Source organism: Oncorhynchus masou, chromosome 24 (assembly GCF_036934945.1).
Source record: "Oncorhynchus masou masou isolate Uvic2021 chromosome 24, UVic_Omas_1.1, whole genome shotgun sequence".
Lineage (NCBI taxonomy): Eukaryota > Metazoa > Chordata > Actinopteri > Salmoniformes > Salmonidae > Oncorhynchus > Oncorhynchus masou.
Genome location: NC_088235.1, coordinates 27,336,388 through 27,358,548, shown reverse-complemented (window position 1 = coordinate 27,358,548; position 22,161 = coordinate 27,336,388). Strand labels below are relative to the sequence as shown.

Sequence of the window (22,161 nt, the reverse complement as noted above, 5' to 3'; positions counted from 1 at the left end):
CATTAGCTGAGGAATTTCAGTGATCTAAAACCTCGCTCCTGACTGGCTTATTTAGCGCAATGCTGTCTGGGAAGTGTGCGGATGTAGTTTTTTCCGCTCTGGTACTGTTCCATTCTGGTTGATTTTATAACCACTATGGAACTACGTTTCCCATGTATCTGGGAATTCTGTCGAATCTGCCGCCTGTCAAACACGGAAGGTTTCGCTCATGTAGAGATGCGATGCATTGCAGTGAGAGGTGTGTGGAAATACAATAGTATTTCTCCAAATGGTGAGTCTTAGATCAGTCAACCTTCAACTACTCTTTGGTCGTTTGTTATAGTGACCGCAGTGTTTCCTACATTTTGAATAGCGACAATATCCGGCATTCATAATTCCTGCTAGCTAACGTTAATGCAAGTTTTGAACCCCACTTGAATTGGGAAAACCTGTTTGTTAATAACTCTGTCACTGACACGATGCTGAGGAATCTTGTGAGATTGCACAGTCGTGTGGGGCATGCCCTCTCTCCCCCCATTGCCTGCCCAAGAAGTCAAGCTCTCAAGCTGCCGCTCCCTCTACTCTCTGTGAACTCAAAATATTACTCCATTATCACAGGTAAGAGGTGCACCATTTGATCACCTTTTTTCATCAAATATCTGGCTATATGCACCATGGAGGTCCACAGTTCTTGACATGTTGACTTTGTTATGCTGTCATCAACAGAAAGAAAGAAATTCTACGAGGATGTCAGCATATCCCACGGAGAGGGTGAGTACTGGACCGGGCGAGTGAGATACTTTCTCTCTTGATTGAAATAAGTCTGAGTGCCAAGAATTCAAGAACTTACTGTAACATTACCTTGATTTTTGGTCAGCAGGTGGCATGTTTGAGATCAACCTGGACCAACGGAAACTGAAGACACCAGGAGGAAAGCTGTTCACAGCCCCCAACGAAGCCTTAGCCATTGCCGTGGCGAATGAGTGGGATACTCAGAAAGACACGCTCAAGTTCTACAGCATGCATATGGTATGACCTTTTACCTTAGTTATTTTGTTTGATGCTTCATGTTGGCTCTATCTGGAATGACACACTGTACCCCAAACAGGACACTACTTTCATGAGATATTTTGACTTGGGCACTAATTTAAAACTAATCGGGGAAAAAGTGTGCCATTTGATATTTGTTCTCTCTCCTACTTCAGACCACTCTCTGCAACACAGCCCTCGATAACCCTACATTCCGCAGCAAGGACCAAATAATCACTGCTGCCCTCAAGTATCTGGAGACTGACACAATTTGGTACGCAGAGGTCTTTGTAGTAGCATAGGGTTTTAGTTTCTGGTGAATAAAAGTAACCTGCCTAACAAAGGACAAATATGATACACAGGTTCTCTCCATCAGATCATTAATGCGTGTGATTTTGTAGGAATTATAACTCTGATTATGTTGTCTCCTTGTAGTTACAGAGTTGAGGAGCCTCCATCTTTAGTGGAGCTTCAGAATAATGAATGGGACCCTGTGCTGAACTGGATTGAAGACGGGTTAGTTTCACTTTAACATGATCATTGACTCATTTGCTGTGCGTTACCTTATTAGAAGTTCACTGGACATGTCTACTTATTTGCATGTCATCTTCAGCAAAGGAGGGAAACAGATTTGTAGCGTTGTCTTGAGAGTACTTGAATTAATGTTTTCCTCTTGCAGGTACAATGTAGTTATTGGCTCTTCTACCAATATACTGGGGCCAGAGATCCCACAGGCAACGATGAATACTTTTCGCCAGCACCTGGGTTCCTATAACTTCTGGTCCCTGACAGGTAAAAACAACTAAAAGCGTAATTAGAGATACTCCCATCCCGTGCACATGTGCAAATTCTGAACTGTGTGGGTGCTAAAGGAATCCGCCTCTTGCCTAGACCAATAGAGAACCCTCAGAAGTTGCACCGCTGTTCATCATCATATTGCTGAGTCTCTCAGTTAAATAGAGTACACGACTGCACTAATACTATTTGTGTGTCCTCTGTGTGTAGGACTGGAGTATGTGATCGCCCAGCTGAAGTCTGTGGTGCTGGCATTTGCATTGATTGACAAACACATTACAGTGGAGCAGGCTGTGCTGCTGTCAAGACTAGAGGAGGAGTTCCAGGTATGAACTCACCACAGAATCAATGCACATACAGAGATTAGAAAAGCATCTTGGCTATGTATTCAATCTCCCTGTCTGTTTCTGTCTTCCTCTCTTACTAACAATTTATTTTCCCCTCTCCACAGATCGGGCATTGGGGAAATGTAGAGTGGGCTCATGATGTTGACCTGTATGAGCTGAGAGCACGTACAGCAGCAGGGGCTCTGTTTGTACATTTCTCCTCTGAGAGTTCAACGGTCAAACGCAAACTCATGCAAGACTAAGGAGGCGCTTCCCTGAGTCAAACATACAAGCTCAGACAGCACTCTAAGAGCAAAGACAACAAAGGCGGTGTACTGGCCTCTGACTGGGAAGAAATCCCAACTCATTAGGACTTTAATTTATCTCTGGTGTTGTCCTTGGTGGAACAAAAACACATATTTTATCCACCCAGGTCTGTGACATAATCTGCAGTTTATAAAACGTCCTGTGATGATTCATTTCAGTAAAGAGGAACCGTCTCCTCTGCCACTCCTTCCCTGTAAAGTACAGCCAAGTATGATGATCATCTCTTCCAAATGTGTTTTGAATCACTAACCAGGTTTCCATCCAAAAATGTTTATGGGAGTAAAGTACATGTGGGACAAAAATATCATGGCAGGCTTGATGGACACAACATTTGTCTGCAAACTTTACAAATGTCGACCAAACACTATGATAGACAAGTTGGGGTCTTTTTGTATCTGTCAAATTAATTACATGAGAAGTTGGTGGGAATTACTTTACGTATTGATATATTAACCATCATATCGATGTAAATTTGGGAGTCGGCTGATAACGTGTGGTTCTCCCACTATGACTAGTCTGGAAAGTTTTCCTTTTGGGAGCCACTGTATTGGGCTACGGATTAAATAAAGTGTACGGTGATCATCTCAATTGATGCCCCTTTCCAATAAATATAGAAGGTCTTATTCTGGTGACATGATCATCGATGCTTGGCTGCTGTTTGACACAAAATAATCTCGTTATGTACAATGGCCTATCCGCACTTGCTGTTTGCTAGGTCGCACGTGCCAATACCAGAGTGGGCACACTCGCTATATAACGCACATTGTTTTGTGAGAGAACTATCAGTAGAGTTGAAAATTCGATTGAAACCCACTTAACTTGTTTTTGTTATTCGGTACATGGGAATTTAACGCAATGGGTATGTGCGTTATGTCATCACGCATCTACGTCATTGATGGAACCATATCTCTGGGTGGGAAAATGCGTATTTTGTTCTTATGCAGATTTTTGAATATTCGTATGAAAATCTGTTCCCAATTGGATGAAAACCTAGCTAGGTACCTCAGTCATCAGTGACTTTTTGGAATGTCGGATGTTTTTATGGAAAGTGTTACCCTCTGTCTGTTCTGCCCAGACGTCTCACCCACTCCCACTGTATTTATTATGTGGTGACTAGCTTGTACAAAGTTTACTCTTTTGCTTCAGTAGAAATGTAACAAATCTATCAATGGATCAAACTGACTCAATTATGTTTGTTACATGCACAGCAGGGACATACATCACCAGCTTTTTTGTCTAACAACTTTGCATCAAACCCTATATGCATTAGAATAAAAATGACATGGAAACACTTTTTGTATTTTTTTTGTCAGAAAACATTTTGAAATCCTATTGTAAATTCATTGAATTATTGTCTTGTTGACGTGAGAAGGTTGCTATGTAACATACTTTCTCAAGGGTTTACATTGGATTGTGTCCACTGCACAGATTGTAAAATCCTATTAAGTTTAAAAAGCCTAAAACCAAAATGAGTAGGTTTTATTGTTGGTTGTCATTTATTTACAATAATAATGTAAAGATGGATGTTAATAATGTTGCTCAATCAGATTGACATCCGGGCGGGGCTTACTTGTGCCTTTCCCATGAACTGGTGACTTCGTACAAATTGTTTGTTGTCGATCAAGATGGAGTTCCTTTTGGGAAATCCATACAGCACTCCTGTGGGACATTGCATTGGTAAGTCTTTATAAAATAAACTGTGATTGAAAGGAAACGTCAGATAATCGTGTTTCACGTTCTTGAATCGCATTGACATTTGATTTTTACTTGCTATCGTCATTTAAGCTCTTTGGCTATCGATCCACTTATTAGCCGCGAAGCTATATGACTGGCTGACTTGCTATTATTTTGGTTATTTGCAGGCTGGTTAGCAATAAAGATGTTAACTAGCTATGTGTATATACGCATAAACACTAGTTGGTGGTAATCTTGCTAGTTCGTGGTGGGGATCTGGAACAGTATGTTGTATCGCTAGCCTGCTATAGCTAACGTCAACTAACTTGTATTCATTCCCACTACTAAACTAGCTAGTTAGCAACCAAGCTAGCTAGGTTACGGTCTGTACTGTATCTGGTTGCGCTAACTGGCTTACTAGCGAATGATTGTAGCTGGCTAGCTAACTATTCGATTGAACCATGTCTGTCGTTTGCCATACATTTGACAACTGATACAACTGGATCACTGACCTGGGCGCAGCTGTCCTAAGCCGCAATAACCAGCCCTCCCCAGTATGAGTGTGGGCAATTAGCTAGTTAGCACTACCTGTCTGTTCCACAGTATAGAGTTGACAGTGGTTGTGAGACAATTAGCTAGCTGACAAGTTAGTATGTGATCATTAAAGTCATGAAAAATATATTGTTTTCAAATTACAATATTTTTCTACTGCTCTGACAAGAGGAAATGTAATGTTCTGTCTTCTTTAGAGAGAGCCACTGATGGCTCCCTTCAGAGTGAGGACTGGACCCTCAATATGGAAATATGTGACATCATAAATGAAACTGAGGATGGGTAAGTATAAAATAGCTTTCAACTATGCCAATGAATAATATGAAATCAAAAACACATTTTACACCTCTTCTGGAGCAATGTGAAGTTTGACTCCATTTGTCCCTAGTGACTTACATGTGAATATGACCACGCTTTCTTGTTGAAGATCTCTGGCTTTGTTTGCGGCTTATCAAATACTTGTCTTATCAGAAGCAGTAATGGACTTCAGGATGGATTTGCACCAAGTGCTCTTCTACTTTCTAAGGCTTGGGTGGCAATCTGGTCCATTAACCTTGTTTGTGAAAGTGTTGAAAGCCATTGCCTGTTTCTTTTTGATAAATGGGTGGGAAGTTAGGGTATGTTGATTTGCCCCTACTCCCAGTTTATCTCAAAGTATGAGATTTGATAAAGCCCTATATGAAGAATTCAAGGGAAGGCCACACCTACCTATCACAGTACGATTGATTTGTTATCTGCATTATAGTGTAACCTAAACTAGAGCCCTCTATTAGACCATGTAAGTAAAACATTGAGTGTTAAAGAGTAAGTAAAGTGTTACTAACATTATTTCAGTCAACATGGAGAAATGATGCTTGGTGGTGCTGTTACTACATTGTTACTACACAGTAGACTATATGTTTTGTGTATCATGCACATCATGTGTCTATCTGTCTGTCTCTCTGACCCTGTGCTCTGCTCTGTGTGTTGTTGCTGCAGGCCCAAGGATGCCATCAGGGCCATGAAGAAGAGGCTGAACGGGAACAAGAACTACAGGGAGGTGATGCTGGCACTGACCGTCCTGGAGACATGTGTGAAGAACTGTGGGCATCGTTTTCATGCCCTCATCACCAGCAGGGACTTCATAGATGGCGTGCTTGTGAAAATCATCTCTCCCAAAAACAACCCTCCCACTATCGTACAAGATAAAGTGCTCTCACTGATCCAGGTAAAGGATCACACACACTTGTGTGAATGTGTATGCATGACGTGTTTTCCTTTATATTTGACGACTTGAGTAATAGAGTAATGTTGAGTAATAGAACCAGCTTTCATTGAGTATTCTGACAGAATTGTCTGAGGAGATGATGATAGTTTGTCCTTGAGAAAATGGGAGTCATTTGAGGAAGTATACTGTATGGCAAGTGCTTTGAGAATATACTGTACGGTATAGGCTACACACTGAGGCAGTGGAGGAGGGTGTTTGGTTACATGTAGCTGCAGTGTTAACCACGCAGGGTCAAGCTGGTGTGCTACCTGCAGCCAGGCCACTGGTTCTCTGTTTACCATGGGGATCTCGGGTAACCCTGGCCGATTACCTTAGGTGGCTTCTAGTTTCCCGCTGACATGGTGGCTGTTGATGTCTGCTAGAGCACACAGACCTGACAGCAATGCGGAACCATATGGTTTTTGGCTCAGACTCTGTTCATATCATCTTGTACAAGTACTGTAACACAAAACAGAGACCTGACCGCAATGAACTGAATGGTTTCTCACCTCGTGCAAGTGTTATATTACAATCACAGCACAGTTTTCTCACAAAGATGTATGTGTAATGATGATACACCAAAGATGCTTCCTTGCTCGGCAAGCAATAGCTTCTGTGGTAGCCTAAAAATGTTTTTTGACACCTCTGACCTTAATACTTTGAGCACTGAGAAACATGAGAAGATTATACAGTGTATATAACACTTGTCTTTCTCATCTGCTTTCTCCCTCCCTCCTGTCTCCCAGGCGTGGGCTGATGCGTTCAGGAGTAGTCCAGACCTGACTGGTGTGGTCCAGATCTATGAGGAGCTGAAGAGAAAGGGTATAGATTTCCCAATGTCGGACCTGGATGTCCTGTCTCCCATCCACACACCTCAGCGGGTACAACTGCCACTGTCACATCCATTTGCATGCATTTCCTTACTCTAAATTGAGTATGAAAATACATCTGTTGTTCTGCCATTTTTGGGGGGTTTGAGTCTCTTTTTGTTTTTTGTTTTTCATTTAAAGCTGTTGACTGGCCCAGAGGAGAACCAAGCCACCGCCCCTTCCCTGGAGCCTATCCCCCAACCCCAACAGCAGCCTCCTCCCCATGCTGTCTCCGCGCCATCGTCTGTTCCTCCCACCTACTCCGCCCCGCAGGTCCCCAACCTTGGCGCTTCTGGGTCTATCAACCCTTCACCTGAACAGGTAGGCGAGAGTGAATTTCCATTACAGTTGCACAATCTGATCCCTTCTCAGATTTGTAAGAAGGCTTTAAAATCTTCTGGATAGCTTGCATTCTAAGGTGCATGGAGATGGATCTAAGAGGAGTTGACATGGTATTCCCTGTTCAGATCTGCCGGCTGCGAAGGGAGCTGGACATTGTGCGTGGCAACACAAAGGTGATGTCAGAGATGCTGACAGAGATGGTTCCTGGACAGGAGGACCCCTCGGACCACAAGCTCCTGCAGGTCATACTCCTTTCCCCTCTTTCTCTCTGGTATTCTTATAGCGTGTAAATAGGGTTGTGTTTCTTGGCCATGTGACATGACAAGCGAAAACTCCTAGGCTTTATTTTACGGAGAACACTTCATTGTTTCTGGTGTACTGGTGAAAGTATCTGTAATTTCAGCCTGGGCAGCACTATGTCTTTTGACGGCTAACCCTCCTGTGCTTTTTGTAGGAGCTGAACCGGACGTGCCGGGCCATGCAGCAGAGGATAGTGGAGCTCATCTCCTGTGTGTCTGACGAGGAGGTCACAGAGGAACTATTGCACGTCAACGATGACCTCAACAACATCTTCTTACGCTACGACAGGTAGGCTAGCTTACACACACCCACCCATCACTAAGAGATGGCTAACATTTCTGTCTCAACACCTTTCTCCTCTGAGAGGCATGCATGACTTCATGTAATAGTCGTTGTGAGCAGGTATGGACTACTTGTTATTTGGCTTCTCTCTCAGGTACGAGAGGTACCGGTCAGGCAGAGCATCTCAGGGTATCAATAATGGGGTGAGTTAGCAGTGACAGCCATAGAACGTAACCCCCCCCACACACACAATGACATCCCTTGCTTATTTGTACATGGTTGTCGCATATTTCTGTGTTAAAGTTTCTGTACTTTGTCTTCCATAGCTTGCCTGTTTCTCACATTTCCTCATTCTGTAACATTGTCGAGTCTGTCTAAAATACAACAGTCCTGTCTAGAGATGTAGGCATGTTAGATCGTCTGTCGATGTCCGCACCTTACCATTAATATCATGTCCACACTGACTGTGGCGTGTTGCCCAGGCATGTTAATGATTTTCATGGTTTTTCTCCTTTCTGTTTGTCTCTATGTCTAGCTGAGGCAGGCAAGTATGAAAGTCGCCCCAATAAGTAATATGTCAAGTATTTGGACCCAAGGTGGCCACTGTTAACACATGGCTGAACTATATGGACCCTGTACATCCCATTTTCTCCATGTGGCACGTTTTAACCACCCACTCCCCTCAGTAACTGACACAGAGACAGTCTAAAGATGGGAGTAGTTGCCACTAGACACTGATCTACGGCCTGGTGGGTTTCCTCCCCGTATGGTTAAAGTTGGGATACAGGGAGGTTAAACTGATCCTAGATCTGTGCCTAAGGGGTAACATCTACCCGTGTCTAAAGATGCACCAACCCCTTCCCCACCACCACCCATCATTCTCAAGAGGAAGGATTATTCTTGTTCGCAGCCAAAAGAAAAAACACCCACCCAGTGCAAAGGTCATTGCATGGTTACTGTGGTCACTGCTCATAAATAAATGATAATATCACAGACACACCAAACAGCTCATTCTTCGCCACAAACAAATCGTATTATTGCAATTCTCTCACTAACCCATTCTGGCTGAGTACCTACCCCTCCCTTCAGAAAAAGTCCCACAAACAACTGTTCCTCATTCATGGGCAGATTCATGTTTTTCTCCAGCTAACCTATGATATTCCCTGACCTCTCACGTGCTTTATTTGCCTGTACCTTTCTGTTCAAGGTAATCATGTTGATGTTAGTCAAATTGATGAACAAAACTGAAGCCAAATGTCAGAACCCTTTCTGTAATCCCTGTCCTCTTACTTCAGGACTCGTTTGTCACTTTATTGTAGTGATGGTAATGGAAAATGGAATTAGCATTCTGTTTCGGAATGGCTCCTAAAAGAGTGTTCTTACATTGTCTTCAATGGGTCTCTTTCTCTCTTTCCCCCTCTGTCATCCCTGGATCCCAGGTCCTCAGTGAGGCTACAGAGGACAACCTTATAGACCTGGGCCCTGGATCTCCTGCTGTCGTCAGCAACATGGTCACTTCCACGCCTCCGTCCTTCACCGCCCCCGCTGAACGTCCTTCCTCACCTGCCTCCCTCGCTTCTCGGCTGGCCGTCCTCGGTATGTCTTCCAGACTGTTACTGAACACCAAAGTCTATTTAGTAAAAAGGAAATCTTCTTTAACAGCGCTGAAGCATTTTGTTCTCTTTGAACTGTTTGCCAGGTAATTTAGCAATGTGACAAGTTCTTAAAAACATAAATATTGATATTTATTTTTAATTTTGTTGGAACAATATGGCGGCTGTCTTTTTGTTGTTCCTCAGACGTGGGTGACAGTGTGACCAGCACTCTGAGCTCTCTGCCCAGCTGTAAGCCTCAGGACGACTTTGACATGTTTGCCCAGACCAGGACCGGAGCTCTGCCACTGACCACCGAGACACTCGTCACGTAAGAACACATCATACATGTTCTCCTGTTCAGAGACAACCCCTACCTCCTAGGCTTGTAATGAATAGAGCAAACACAATTAGCTTTTCTACATGACTGACAGTGTCTGTTCTGCACCATACATTTTAAATCTGAATGTTTTATAACTTGCTGTCCTCCTGGTCATTACCTCTATCCTGGCAGAGCTCCTATAGAGGACCTTAATGCTGTAGGTGGGATTGAGCTGCCTCCTACTCTGGAAGTCAGGCAGCAGCCTGCAGGAGGAGTGAGTATTGTGGCTGGTCAACTTTTAGAAGTGCGCTAACATCACTAATGATCACTAACTTTTCCATGCGGTGTGCTGTTACTGTCGGGTAGGGCTGTCCCCAACAAAAAATAATCTTGGTCGACTGAGAGTCTTCTGTTCTTAAAACGTGTATTTTTCCATATATACACACCCTATGTGTTTGAATAAAATTAACTATATGCACTGCGCTTGTCTGATTCTTTAAGCGCACTGATTGATGAAATAATTAAGACCCACTAATGATTAAAAAGGGAGCCCGAGATCAAGATAACCAGAAGAAAATAAACCTAAGTGAACAATTTTACTTTAAGTTTTCAACCATACAGTAAGTAGAGCATCAGTAGTAACAACCTGATGAAGTGAGCAAAATTCTAGGAAATTAATTATACAGTAACTGAAAGAGTACAGTTTTTTAAATTTAAACGGAGGGTGAGATGCATTTGCAGAGCCGCTTGAGGTCTGTGGAAGCCAAATCAAGCACCTCCAAAATGTTGTAACATTACAGAGGGCTCTGTAAGGCACCGCATGGGATGGGAATGGTAGGTGGGAGCTGTACGTCCTGTATAAACACTAACTCCCTTCCTTGACAACTTTATTTACAACAATTCTGCGAATTGCAAGAAGTATGAATGCCCAGACTTCTGCAAAGGCAGCATGGCAGTAAATGCTGTACGGCCAATGCAGATGCCGGATTGACCATGTTGCTAGCTTAACTGTCACAATGGTATTCAGTACAGTATGAATGGCCATGGCCCTAAGTCTGAGTGGACTGCACCAGAAGAAGTGCCCCTCTGCAAGACCCACTTTAACCTTGTACATTTTCCCATTTGTAAGTTAATATTTGTCTGTATCCTTTTCTCTAAATTAACTGGTGATTATACACAACAGACTAATACTTTCTGTTTGACCGAATCAACCAGGTAACAACTAGTGGGAGTCAACCATCTGAATTAGACCTACAGCAGCCTAGGTTAAAACTGTCAAAGATAAGCTTTTCACCGACTCCTCCAAACGTGAATAGCCTGTCTCTCAAATATAAGATATTGCAAAATGGAAAAATCTTATAAGCTATGTAATAAAGAGCAGATAAAATAAGACATTTGTTAAGAACATAACAAATTGGACAGTAAACAAAGTTGTTCTTAATTAAAATAATCAACCGCAACAGTTACAGGCCTAGTATTCAATCAACATACAGTGCCTTCAAAAATGATTCATACCCCTTGACTTATTCCAGGTTTTTGTTATGTTACAGCCTGTATTCAATATTGATTGAATTCGGCCATCTACACACGATGACAAAGTGAAAACATGTTTTGGGAAATTTTAGCTAATTCTTTGAAAATTAAATGCAAAAAGATCTAAACACCACTGGCAGTGATTCTGGTTAAGTCTCAGCTTTGTGGACCATGATTGATCCAAAATTCTTCAAGCTATGCCAAATTGGTTGTTGATCATTGCTAGACAACCATTTTCATGTCTTGCCATAGATTTTCAAGCAGATTTACGACAACATTTTAAATCGGGAACATTCAGCATCTTCTTGGTAAGCAAATTGAAAATAAATTTGGCCTTGTTTTAGGTTATTGTCCTACTGAAAGGGAAATTAATCTCCCACTATCTGATGGAAAGCAGACTGAACCAGGTTTCCTCTAGGGTTTTGCCTGTGCTTAGATCCATTTTATTTATTTATTTTATCCTGAAAAATTCCCCAGTCCTTAGCAATTATAAGCATACCCATAACATGATGCAGCCACCACTATGCTATGGAGAGTGGTACTCAGTAATGTATTGGATTTGCCCCAAACATAACACTGGTATTCTGGACAAAAGTGGATTGCTTTGCCACACTTTCTGCAGTATTACTTTAGTGCCTTAATGCAAACAGGATGCATGTTTTAGATTTTTTAAATGTTATTGTGTACAGGCTTCCTTTACGCTCTGTCAATTAGTTTAGTATTGTGGAGTAGCTACAATGTTGTGGATCCATCCTCAGTTTTATCCTATCACAGCCATTAAGCTCTTACTGTTATAATGTCACCTGGTGAAATCTCTCTGCAACTGAGTTAGGAAGGACGCCTGTGTCTTTGTAGTGACTAGGGGTATTGATACATCATCCAAAGTGGAATTAATAACTTCAACATGATCAAATGGATATTCAATGTCTGCTTTAAACATTTGTTTAACCCATCTACCTTCTTTGCAAGTCATTGGAAAACCTCCCTGGTCTGTGTTTGAAATTCACTGCTCAAATGAGGGACCTGACAATTATCTGTATGTATGGGGTACAGAGATGAGTTTGTCATAAAAAAAAATATTATTGTACACAGGGAGCTCATGCAACTTGTGACTTGTTAAGCCAATTTTTTCCTGAACTTATTTAGGCTTGCTGTAAAAAAGGTGTTGACTACTTATTGATTCAAGGCATTTCAGCTTTTCGTTTTCAATTAATTTGTTACAAATTTTGAATAACATAATTCCATTTGTCATTATGGGGTATTTTGTGTATGCCAGTGACGACAAATCTCAATTTAATCAGTCTGTAACACACTGTGGAAAAAGTCAAGGGGTGTGAATATTTTCTGAGGACACTGTAATTGAACAGTATTACAGTAAATATATTATGTTTAGTAACTAATAAAATAAACGAAGAACAAGTTGTGGCCCATCACAACAGTAGGCTATTTAAGTCACCTTCAACAGCAGCTTATGATCTCTAATGCTGAACATAAAATGGCATATTTAGGCCTAGGCTTCTTACAAAAAGCATAGACTATTAAGCATAGACTATTGCACAATTCCAAACGTTAATCCGCCTGCATAATAGCTTAGTCGTCTCTCTTGTCAACTGTATCGGACTGGCTTACTTAACTTCCTCACATAGACCTGGGCTGCCACTTATTAACCTACTTTCCAATCTTTTCAAGTTATGAGACAGGAACACCAGCTTGTCAAAATTTTCGGACAGAAGGCAGCTCCTGGTTTTATTGAATATATGCCCTGCCTTGGAAAAGATCCGCTCTGATGGAGTAGAGGTCGCTGGGATGGAGAAGAGGTATTTCGCTGATCTGGCCAGCTTCGGATACCTGTCCTCGTTTTTTTCCCCACCAAGCTAGCGGTCCACCGTTGACTTTTGTTCTATCTTGGAGATAATCCTTAATTTCTTCTTTGCTATCCCGTTGATCCTCTTTCTCTTCCTCATCTCCACACATGAGCATCTCAATCTCTCGCTCCTTGTCCGTTTTCCTTTTCTTTTGTGCAGGTTCCTCCTCTTCCTCCGTGGATGTAGAGTTGTCTCGTTCTCTCTCATGGGGCCCTGGCTCCTCTATCTGTGACATGCTCAAACTGTCGGCCAGTTGGGACAGGTTGACATAGGCTTCATGCCGTTTTGCATCGTCAAGGAAGGAAAGCAGCTTGAAGCGGGGGTCTATGACTGCTGCTTGGATGTAAAGACTACCGTCAAATATTTGGTCGTTGAGCTGCCATCTTCTGTCAATTTCCTGCACCAGCTTTGTTTTGAGACTCTTAGTGGTAGGGCTGTCGTCCTCCGCCACGGCTAAGTGGCGGCGTTTAAGATGGGCCAGCATGGGTAAGGTTGCAGATAAAGATGTGTTGTCCTCCTCAGACAGCAGCTCCGTCAGGGTGACCATAGGCTTCAGCACATTCCAAATGTCTTCTGCCATGTTCCATTGCGCTGTGGTGAGATCAAGGCTGGGTTCCCTTTTCTCTGTGTAGTTGGGGCTGGAGAGCACGTCGGATATGGGCCATCTATGTTCTAGCAGACACTCTAGCATTGCCCGAGAAGAGTTCCACAGCGTGGAAACGTCTGGGGTCAGGAGGTGTTCAGCCACCTTTTGTTGTTTCTGCTTCAGTCCCTTTCTGGCATCCTTCTTAAAATGAGCCGTGAGGTGTCTGGCTGCAGCCGCAGTGTGACAGATGGGGTCTTGTTCAAGAGTGGCATTGATGCACAGCTGTAAGGTGTGCCTGGTACATCTGACTCCTTTAACGTCTGCCCATTCCACTTCCTGCCTCAGTATATCCGCACACAAAACCATGTTTGCAGCGTTGTCATGTACCAAAGCAACCCTTTTACATCCTGGAATTTCATATGCGTCTGCAACTTCTCCTAGTCTCTCTGCAATGTTGGCTGTCGTGGGATTCTCCTCCATTTGTTTTGTCTCCAGCACAAGACACTGCGGTCTCCAGGCCTTGGTAATGAAATGGGCAGAGATGGTCATGTAAGACTCCATTCTCAGGGAAGTCCACATGTTGGTTGTAGAACTTACTGCCTGGTTGTTTTGGATCGACTCCAAAACCTTCTCTTTTGTGTTATGATATTTGGCAGTCAGAGCATGCATAACAGTCTCTCTCTTGGGAACGGTGTATCCAGCCTCCAAGATTTTCATCTTCTTAAATCCCACGCCTTCTATCAGGTTAACGGGCCTCATGTCCAGGGAAATGAAGTCCACGATACCATCGGTTATCTCTCGTTTTATTTTTTCCTGAGATGTGGGGCTTTTGGTCCAAGGTGGTTAAACATGAGCTAGCAGTGGAGGCGCTGTACTGGGGACGCCTATAAATACACAAAGTACATTTTAAATTCTGTATGCTAATACTATGTTATTACATTGTAATAGGCCTATTAAATCTGGTAATGTTTATTTTTCAATCATATAAAACCTGTCAATGTTTTAGCATGCAACTAGAAAAACAAAGGAGGTTAACTTACTGTTTTCAAGTGTTATATTTGTTGTCGAACTATGGTAAGCAAACCGCTGTTGGCAGAGTTCGCATTCCACTTTTTTGGTGTCATCCTTTACTACAATGAAATGTTGCCATACTGCAGACAGTTTTGACATTTTGCCTTTAATTAGACCTAAGAAGAGTTTCAAGTAGCTACCGTATGTAGCAGTAGGTAAGTCTTAGGCAACAGTTGGGCAAATTCGCGTGTGCTGTCTGCAAAAAAATATGGCAGATACAGTTAAATGAAAGGGGATGTTTGGCATTATATGTTAATAGTAATTAACCACACAATTCGGCAAACATTTGTTATATAATAATAATAAATAATTATTAACCTTGCACAATTTTGTTCTTGCATAATATAACTATATACAATTTCAGTAGCACATATGTCTTAGTGATGGACTGTACCATCCCCACAGCCTCCACAATGGATTAGGCCACTGAGACAGGCGAGAATCGGACGGGTCTCTCCGTCGACCAACAGCCTATCGTCGACTAAATTGGGTCAGCCCTACGGGCAATACATTATTTTCCTCCATTGGCGCGTGTTTGTTTACTGTTGGCCTCTGCTCTAACCATTGATCCCAAGCTTACACTCACTCAGAGAAGTAAAGATTTCATATAGAGATTTGTTATTTAGGATTTGTTTTTGATGAGAGATATTTTTAGCTGGCCTGTGGTAGTTTGTGCTTGTTGTTTTGAGCAGACAACCTCTCTCCCTAACAACAACTCTTAACAAAGTCTAGTGCATGGCCATCCCATCCCACAGTTTTTCATACAGCTTGGAAGATGCTGCCTCTTCATATTGACTGTCACTGCATGGCGTTGCAAAGCTTTCACATGGCTGTGTGTTAGTTGGAGTGTTTCATGGTGTTTGGTACTGCATGTCATCAGTCAGTAGCAGAGGTCTATGTACCATTTATCGAATGGTTTGTTTGCGTTTTTATTAAATGTTAGGTTTAAGTTGCTTTTTGTGTTATTTCACTTATTTTTATATTTAAGTTGGGTTTGTTTTTCTTTTTTTTCTGTGGATATTTTTGTTGTGGTGCTGTTTGTCCATGACGTTGCCCTGTAGATTCCCATTGGCCAATCCTCTGTCATGGATGACATAGAGGAGTGGCTGTGTACTGACGTGGTGAGACTATGATTTTATTCAGCCTGTTTTCTTTTCTCTTTTTCCTGTTGCATCCTTCCATTTTTGGACTCCTCTTGTTCTTCAGAAATCTAACTAACACATTCCACTTCCTTTATCTTTCAACACATTTCCTCATCTTTGACCAATCACGTTTCTGATCCATTGTAGCTTTCTGTGTCGTCTTAAATAATGGTGTGTCCTGGCAGGGAACAAAGGACGATTTCTGTCCTCTTTGGTGCATGGTGGTTTTGTCTTAACATTTAATTTGATGTACGAATATGTAGTAATACTGTGTGTTTGTTGAAGTTCTTTAACCTAAATGGCATTGCGGTTTGGTGAAATGGGGGATCCGCCGTTGTGTGGGTGTAATCCTGTCGGTGGTTTTAAGCACAGAAACTTGTCAATGCTGGGTCTGGTTGTGTTTCAATCAGCACTTTTGGGTAAATGAAAGGTCAAAATGTAAAAGTATATTACAGGAGTTTAAATTCAGAATTCAGGTTATCCTTAAGATAGTTCCACAATAATGCTTTTCCTTCCTTGACAGCAAGGAGAGGAGGGCGAAGAGGGGGTGACCAGTGAAGGTAGGAAACATTTATTCACCTCTCGTAGCTAGCATGTATAATATGCTTCCTCTGATCCCTCTCGTCCTCCTTCTAGAGTTTGACAAGTTTCTGGAGGAGCGGGCAAAGGCAGCAGAGACAGTGCCCAGCCTCCCCTCACCCCCTAGTGGTGATCCCCAGAAGAAGGCTGAAAGACCAGAGGACGCCCTGTTCACTTAGTTTAGTGGTTTTCAAACCTCTCCTCGGGGACCCCCAGACATTTCACAATGTTGTAGCCCTGAACTAGCCCCCTGATTCACATAGTCAAGGGCTTGATGATTAGTTGAGAAGTTGAATCAGGTGTGCTAGCCATGGAATAGTCTAAACGCATGGAACGCCTGGGGGTCCCTGAGGAGAGGTTTGAAACCCCTCGCTTAGTTGACCTCTCTTAACCTTTTGACTTCTGAGCAGTGCCTGGAGTCCCCAGACTGTAGTCTGTGACAAATCCACTTTCTCATCCTCCCACTCTGGAGCTGTCTACCATCAGCTAAATGTCTGCTACACAGTAACACATATTCATGTTCTCGGGCAATTTACTACACTGCGAAGGGAACCCCCACGCATTGTACATTTTTTGTTTAGTTTTTTTGAAAGAAACCAGCTTCATTAGGGACAAGGTTGCAATGTATTCCCATAATCAACAGTCCCTATCTAACAGTTGGTTTGGAACTTTCTCCAGCTTAAGAAGGACTGTGGAGTATCAACAGCCATCTTTGTAAACCAGCAGCTCACTCTGTCCCGGGGCTGGTCTTCCTCTGAAGGGTAATATGAGATGTACCCTGCCTACAGCACTACACATATTTTGCTCTGTTCTGACAGCAAGAAGCCATCCCTATCCAATCGTCCCCTACTCTACTGCATGTGTTAACAGATCCATCCACCCTTCAATCCCTCCTCGGACTTAAAGGGACGTCCAAAGGGAGCTAAATGAAGTCCAGGGACAGTTCATGTTAACCTTTTTTATAGGTCAGACGAGGGCAGGTAGTATTGAAATATATCATGATATGTATGATTGGGGAATATTCTGGATCATTGTATTGTTTTTACGATGTGTTTAATTCCAAGTATATTATATTGCCCATTATAGCCTCTGACTGGATGTCTCTGACTGGATGTCTCTGGATGTTTTTTGAGTGTGTAGAATTCTAGAATATTAGTTTGGAGAGATTTATTTTTGGGTTATTCATTGTCATTTGATGTTTTTTAGAGTAAGACAACAATCATTAAATCATTAAATGCACTGCTATGGTTGTTTTGAGGTGTAAAACATTTTATTTTAACAAACAAAGAAGTAGTATCTACCTGACAATGATTTTCTGTTCATCCATATATTGGGACAGGTACAATGCTGTTGGGAAGCCAAAGACCAGATATTGTCGTGGAACCCAAGCATGATTGCATCACATTCATAGTGAATAGAGTAGCTGATAATGCTGTAAGAGTCAGTCAGAAGTGATAATGTATTAGTCAGTCTTATGAGAACAATAACTTTAAAACCTAAAGTCTGTAATGTGGTTTTCACTACAGATATGGAGGCAGACTGAATGTTGTGTGTCTGGTGTTGAATAATAACTGAATTAATGGACTGAAGTTTTGTCTAGTTAATGTAAAAAATAAACCTATTCAAGAGATGTTTATGAACACTATGAAGGGGACATTTTGTCTCTGATTGGGGAGTCCAATGTTCTATTTTCACCTGAACTCTGCCATGTTCTTGTCTCTCGCTGGCTGTGCTGGCACATCACTCAGATGCTAGCCAGTTAGCTCAATGGTCTCAACAGCTGATCAGAAACAGTGACTGTGCTGAAAAGAGGGAAGGCCTGAGTAGGAGCCAGGCTCTCACCATTTAGCGAAGGTGACATTGATGTTTTCAGAAACAACACAGCTTTACTGGTATGTGCAAGAACATGGAGTACTGAAATCATCGTTATTCTCTTTCTTGATAGTACACTTGCTGTTTCATACAATCACAAACACTTGACAGTCCTTGTTCTTCCGTTTTGTTGTTATTAAAAGATCTAGTTGAGTGAGTTGGTATGTTTAACATATCTGTAATCAATGGAGAATTTTGAAATATTGACAAGTGTAGGAATAATTTATTTAGTATTTTCTTCTGCTCTATCAGTATTTGAAATAGTTTTATTTGACAAAGCAGAATGAAGTCATGAACTGCTTTATGAGACCGATCAAGGTTTTTCATGTGTTAAACATGTTTTGATCGTTTATGGACATCCAACCGTTTTTCCTACACTGATTTATGCTGATTCAATGTTAGAGATTGTATAAATGTATTCAGATTAATTTGCAACAATTTTAATGGTCACTATTTATGGCAAGTGTCCACTTGTTGGTTTGTAACTAAGAAAATAACCCTATTGAATTGTTTTGTTTTCCCATGATTTGTTGAACAAGCAGTACAGTCATGTTACTGTATCTTCCCCTCTGTCTTTTATTTATATATATATATATATATATATATACACACACACACACCATGGGACAGCCTAGCACATGATGAACCAACATCGTAGGCGTCAGAAATGACCTCGCTTCTGAAAGACACTAAAAGAAGTGTTGACATTGCACATTCTGAAAAGGTTTTCCGTCTCTTCTATGAATGGAAATATGGTGTGTGCATGTAGAAGGGTTGCCCTGCTATATGCCTATACATCTGATGTGTTGGAGGGGGAAGAAGTATTGCTATGTGTGCCATCCAGTATACATAGTTTAATATAGCTTGATATTGATCTAGCTTGCTCAGTGGAACTTTGATTCTATGCTTTATATTGTATAATCAAGGCAGGTATGACTTAGCTTGCCAGGTGGTCACTTTGAAACCTGCTCTTAGAACAAATAATGTGCATATGGTAAAAAATAAAGGGTATTTTATAAGGGAGTTTTTATGTTTGCCTGCTGCTTCTGCTGTTTACTGTGTTACAGTGAGCTTCAAAAGTATTGGGACAGTGACACTTTTTGTTGTTTTGGCTCTACTCTACACTTTAATTTGAAGGTGTTTTCATCCATATTGGGTAAACCGTTTAGAAATTAGAAGCACTTTTTGTACATAGTCGTCCCATTTTAGGGGACCAAAAGCATTGGGACAAATTCACTTATGTGTATTTTTTTAATCTTTATTTAACTAGGCAAGTCAGTTAAGAACAAATTCTTATTTTCAATAATGGCCTAGGAACAGTGGGTTTAACTGCCTTCAGGGGCATAATGACAGCTTTTCACCTTGTCAGCTCGGGGATTCGATCTTGCAACCTTTTGGTTACTAGTCCAACGCTCTAACCACTAAGCTACTGTACCTGCCTGCACCAATTGAAGTATACTGAGCAAAAATATAAATGCACCATGCAACAATTTCAACGATTTTACTGAGTTTTAGTTCATGTAAGGAAATCTGACAATTGAAATACATTCATTAGGCTCTAATCTATGGCTTTCACATGACTGGGCAGGGGTGCAGCCACTGGGGAGCCAGGACCAGCCAATCAGAATTTAGATTTTTTTACCCCACAAAAGGACTTTATTACAGAAAAACTCCTTAGTTTCATCAGCTGCCCAGGTGGCTGGTCTCAGATGATCTCGCAAGTGAAGAAGCCAGATGTGGATATCATACCTCCCAAAAAATGCTAACCTCCCCTGTTATTATAATGGTGAGAGGTTAGCAAGTCTTGGGGGTATGTAATTTGTGCCTCTAACTTTCTCACTCATCTTTATTCACAGTTCATTCAGGAATATCCATAATCATGGTAGCATCCACATTAATGTAGATGTGTTTAGAAACATATTATATTCTTATTTACAATAAAAGTGACTCCAAAATGACAACATTAATTACCATTCATTTCTACTGGGCACAAAATAATCTGAAACACAACCAAATCAAACAGCAAATGTATCCCAAAAAAATGAGTGGAGTCAAAAGCTTGATGTAGTCATTGCATGCTATGGATATTGGACTAAATACCTAACTTTTTAGTACTTTATACACAAGTGGAATTTGTCCCAATACTTTTGGTTACCTAAAATGGGAGAACTATGTACAAAAAGTGTTTAGTTGTTAAACAGTTCACCCGATATGGATGGAAATATCCTACAATTAAAAAGCTGTCAGTCTGCACTTTAACCTCGTAGTCATTGTATCATTTCAAATCCTAAATGCTGGAGTACAGAGCCAAAACAACAACAAATGTGTCACTTTCCCAATACTTTTGGAGCTCACTTGTTTGACTCTATTGTTGAACACCAATAAAACGCTATAGCAGTGTAATCTGCTCCAACTTTATCCCTTTGTTTTTTTCTTACAGTATATAGTTTAATGCTGTGTATATAGTTATGTTGAGTCTAGACTGTCAATTTGTCTGTTACATTTGTGTGCAGTTTTGGCTGTGCATGATTACATATGCTTGCAAAGAAATAAAACAAAGTACATTACTGTACATTAGTGTACTGTGGAACAGAAGTAAACCTTTTCATGGTTTCTGCCTCACATACAGTACTCTAGTCTAATTTGACCTACAGTAAACATTCACCTTGCTGTGGAAACACTGCTTTCCCTCCAATCCTCACCCAATGGCTTTCTATAATCCGTTATCTTCCTTATGGGGGCAGGACCTAACCGCCAGTAGTCTAGGGGCTCCCCCATTGGTTGTTTAGGATCACCTCATCTGGTGCATAACCGGCTCCTCACATTCTGCTCCATACTGCCTGCTGCATTTTCCCGGTCAAAAATATGGGCGTGTCCTATTGCACAACTGTTGCTTTGCACAAGCTTGCTGACAATGTGTAGACACTTGTCCACAAATTCTATTCTGTTCTATTCCATAACGTGTGGATTTCACTTTGGAAGGTAAATCTTAGTAATAATATATTGTTGCATTAGATGGATGTTTGTTCTTCTTGTTGCGAAATTTTATGACAATGTACATGTATTTTGCAGTCTGTTCATATTTCATATTTGATTGATTATTTACTGAATTATCTCAATCTTGTATAATAATCCATTCTCATCATTTCAACGTTATAATTTACTATAATCTGACAAAATTTGAATTATTTAAGTGACCCCGCCAAAACACTTTCATTATAGTCTATGAAAACCTCGAAGAAAAACATGTGATTCATGCCACATGCGATCGAGTACTGCATTGAAGACTTCCGTATTGTCCAGCAATGTGATAGTGGTAACAGGACATCGATCTGAGAGAGAGGAAAGCTGCCTCTGCGTTATCATTGATTGAAACAGATTTCCTAATAATCAATTACATTATTAAAATCATAGAACTCTTGATTAAAGTATGTGTGTAGAGGGAGCAGTCTGAGCATAGGCCAGGGATAAGCAACTAGATTCAGCCTCGGGATGATTTGTTCTGGAACAGATGGTTGGGGGCCGAGACATAATTACAAATACTTTGTAGACTGCAAATTGAACACAGAAAAGCCAAACAGATATGTTTGTCTAAAACATAATAACTTTAAACCTTGCTTAAATTTGTATAAGATCACGTGTTTCAATTATGCGTGTGAATACCTGGGAACAAATGTATTTTCTTTAGAGTCTAAGACATTGTTGGAGGATGGGGTACTAAACTGACAAGGAATTGTTTTAAACTGGTCATACTATGGATCATTTAGCTGTTATATTTAGAATTGTAGGACCCCTTTAGGTATCAAAATGTAATTGATAAAATTTAGATTTTGGGCTTTTACTACTGACGCCCAGAGAAACACATTGAATAACACATT

At 41.2% G+C, this 22,161-nt stretch overlaps 2 protein-coding genes across 6 annotated transcripts; both read left to right on the top strand.

Moving 5' to 3' along the window:
• The first annotated feature begins 12 nt into the window (after positions 1 to 12).
• LOC135511970 (ATP synthase mitochondrial F1 complex assembly factor 2-like) lies at positions 13 to 3,747 on the top strand. Of its 2 annotated transcripts, none has more exons than XM_064933515.1 (8): positions 13 to 597; positions 706 to 750; positions 860 to 1,008; positions 1,185 to 1,282; positions 1,444 to 1,524; positions 1,688 to 1,800; positions 2,014 to 2,129; positions 2,255 to 3,747. In XM_064933515.1, the coding sequence occupies exons 1-8, from the start codon at positions 459 to 461 to the stop codon at positions 2,390 to 2,392; spliced, it is 879 nt and encodes a 292-aa protein (XP_064789587.1). In that variant the 5' UTR covers positions 13 to 458; the 3' UTR covers positions 2,393 to 3,747. The 2 variants fall into 2 exon arrangements, with proteins under 2 accessions (XP_064789587.1, XP_064789586.1); XM_064933514.1 differs by having other exon boundaries at positions 857 to 1,008.
• An 86-nt stretch (positions 3,748 to 3,833) lies between these two features.
• Positions 3,834 to 18,843, top strand: LOC135511968 (TOM1-like protein 2). Of its 4 annotated transcripts, XM_064933511.1 has the most exons (15): positions 3,834 to 4,133; positions 4,880 to 4,964; positions 5,661 to 5,889; positions 6,675 to 6,809; positions 6,939 to 7,118; positions 7,265 to 7,381; positions 7,594 to 7,727; positions 7,876 to 7,924; positions 9,161 to 9,317; positions 9,521 to 9,644; positions 9,828 to 9,909; positions 15,752 to 15,811; positions 16,356 to 16,392; positions 16,469 to 16,597; positions 16,769 to 18,843. In XM_064933511.1, exons 1-14 carry the CDS (start codon positions 4,082 to 4,084, stop codon positions 16,588 to 16,590), a joined length of 1,563 nt encoding a protein of 520 aa, XP_064789583.1. In that variant the 5' UTR covers positions 3,834 to 4,081; the 3' UTR covers positions 16,591 to 16,597; positions 16,769 to 18,843. The 4 variants fall into 4 exon arrangements, with proteins under 4 accessions (XP_064789583.1, XP_064789582.1, XP_064789585.1 ...); XM_064933510.1 differs by having other exon boundaries at positions 16,469 to 18,843; XM_064933513.1 differs by lacking the exons at positions 15,752 to 15,811; positions 16,769 to 18,843 and adding an exon at positions 11,421 to 11,476 and having other exon boundaries at positions 16,469 to 16,554.
• Positions 18,844 to 22,161: the final 3,318 nt, after the last annotated feature.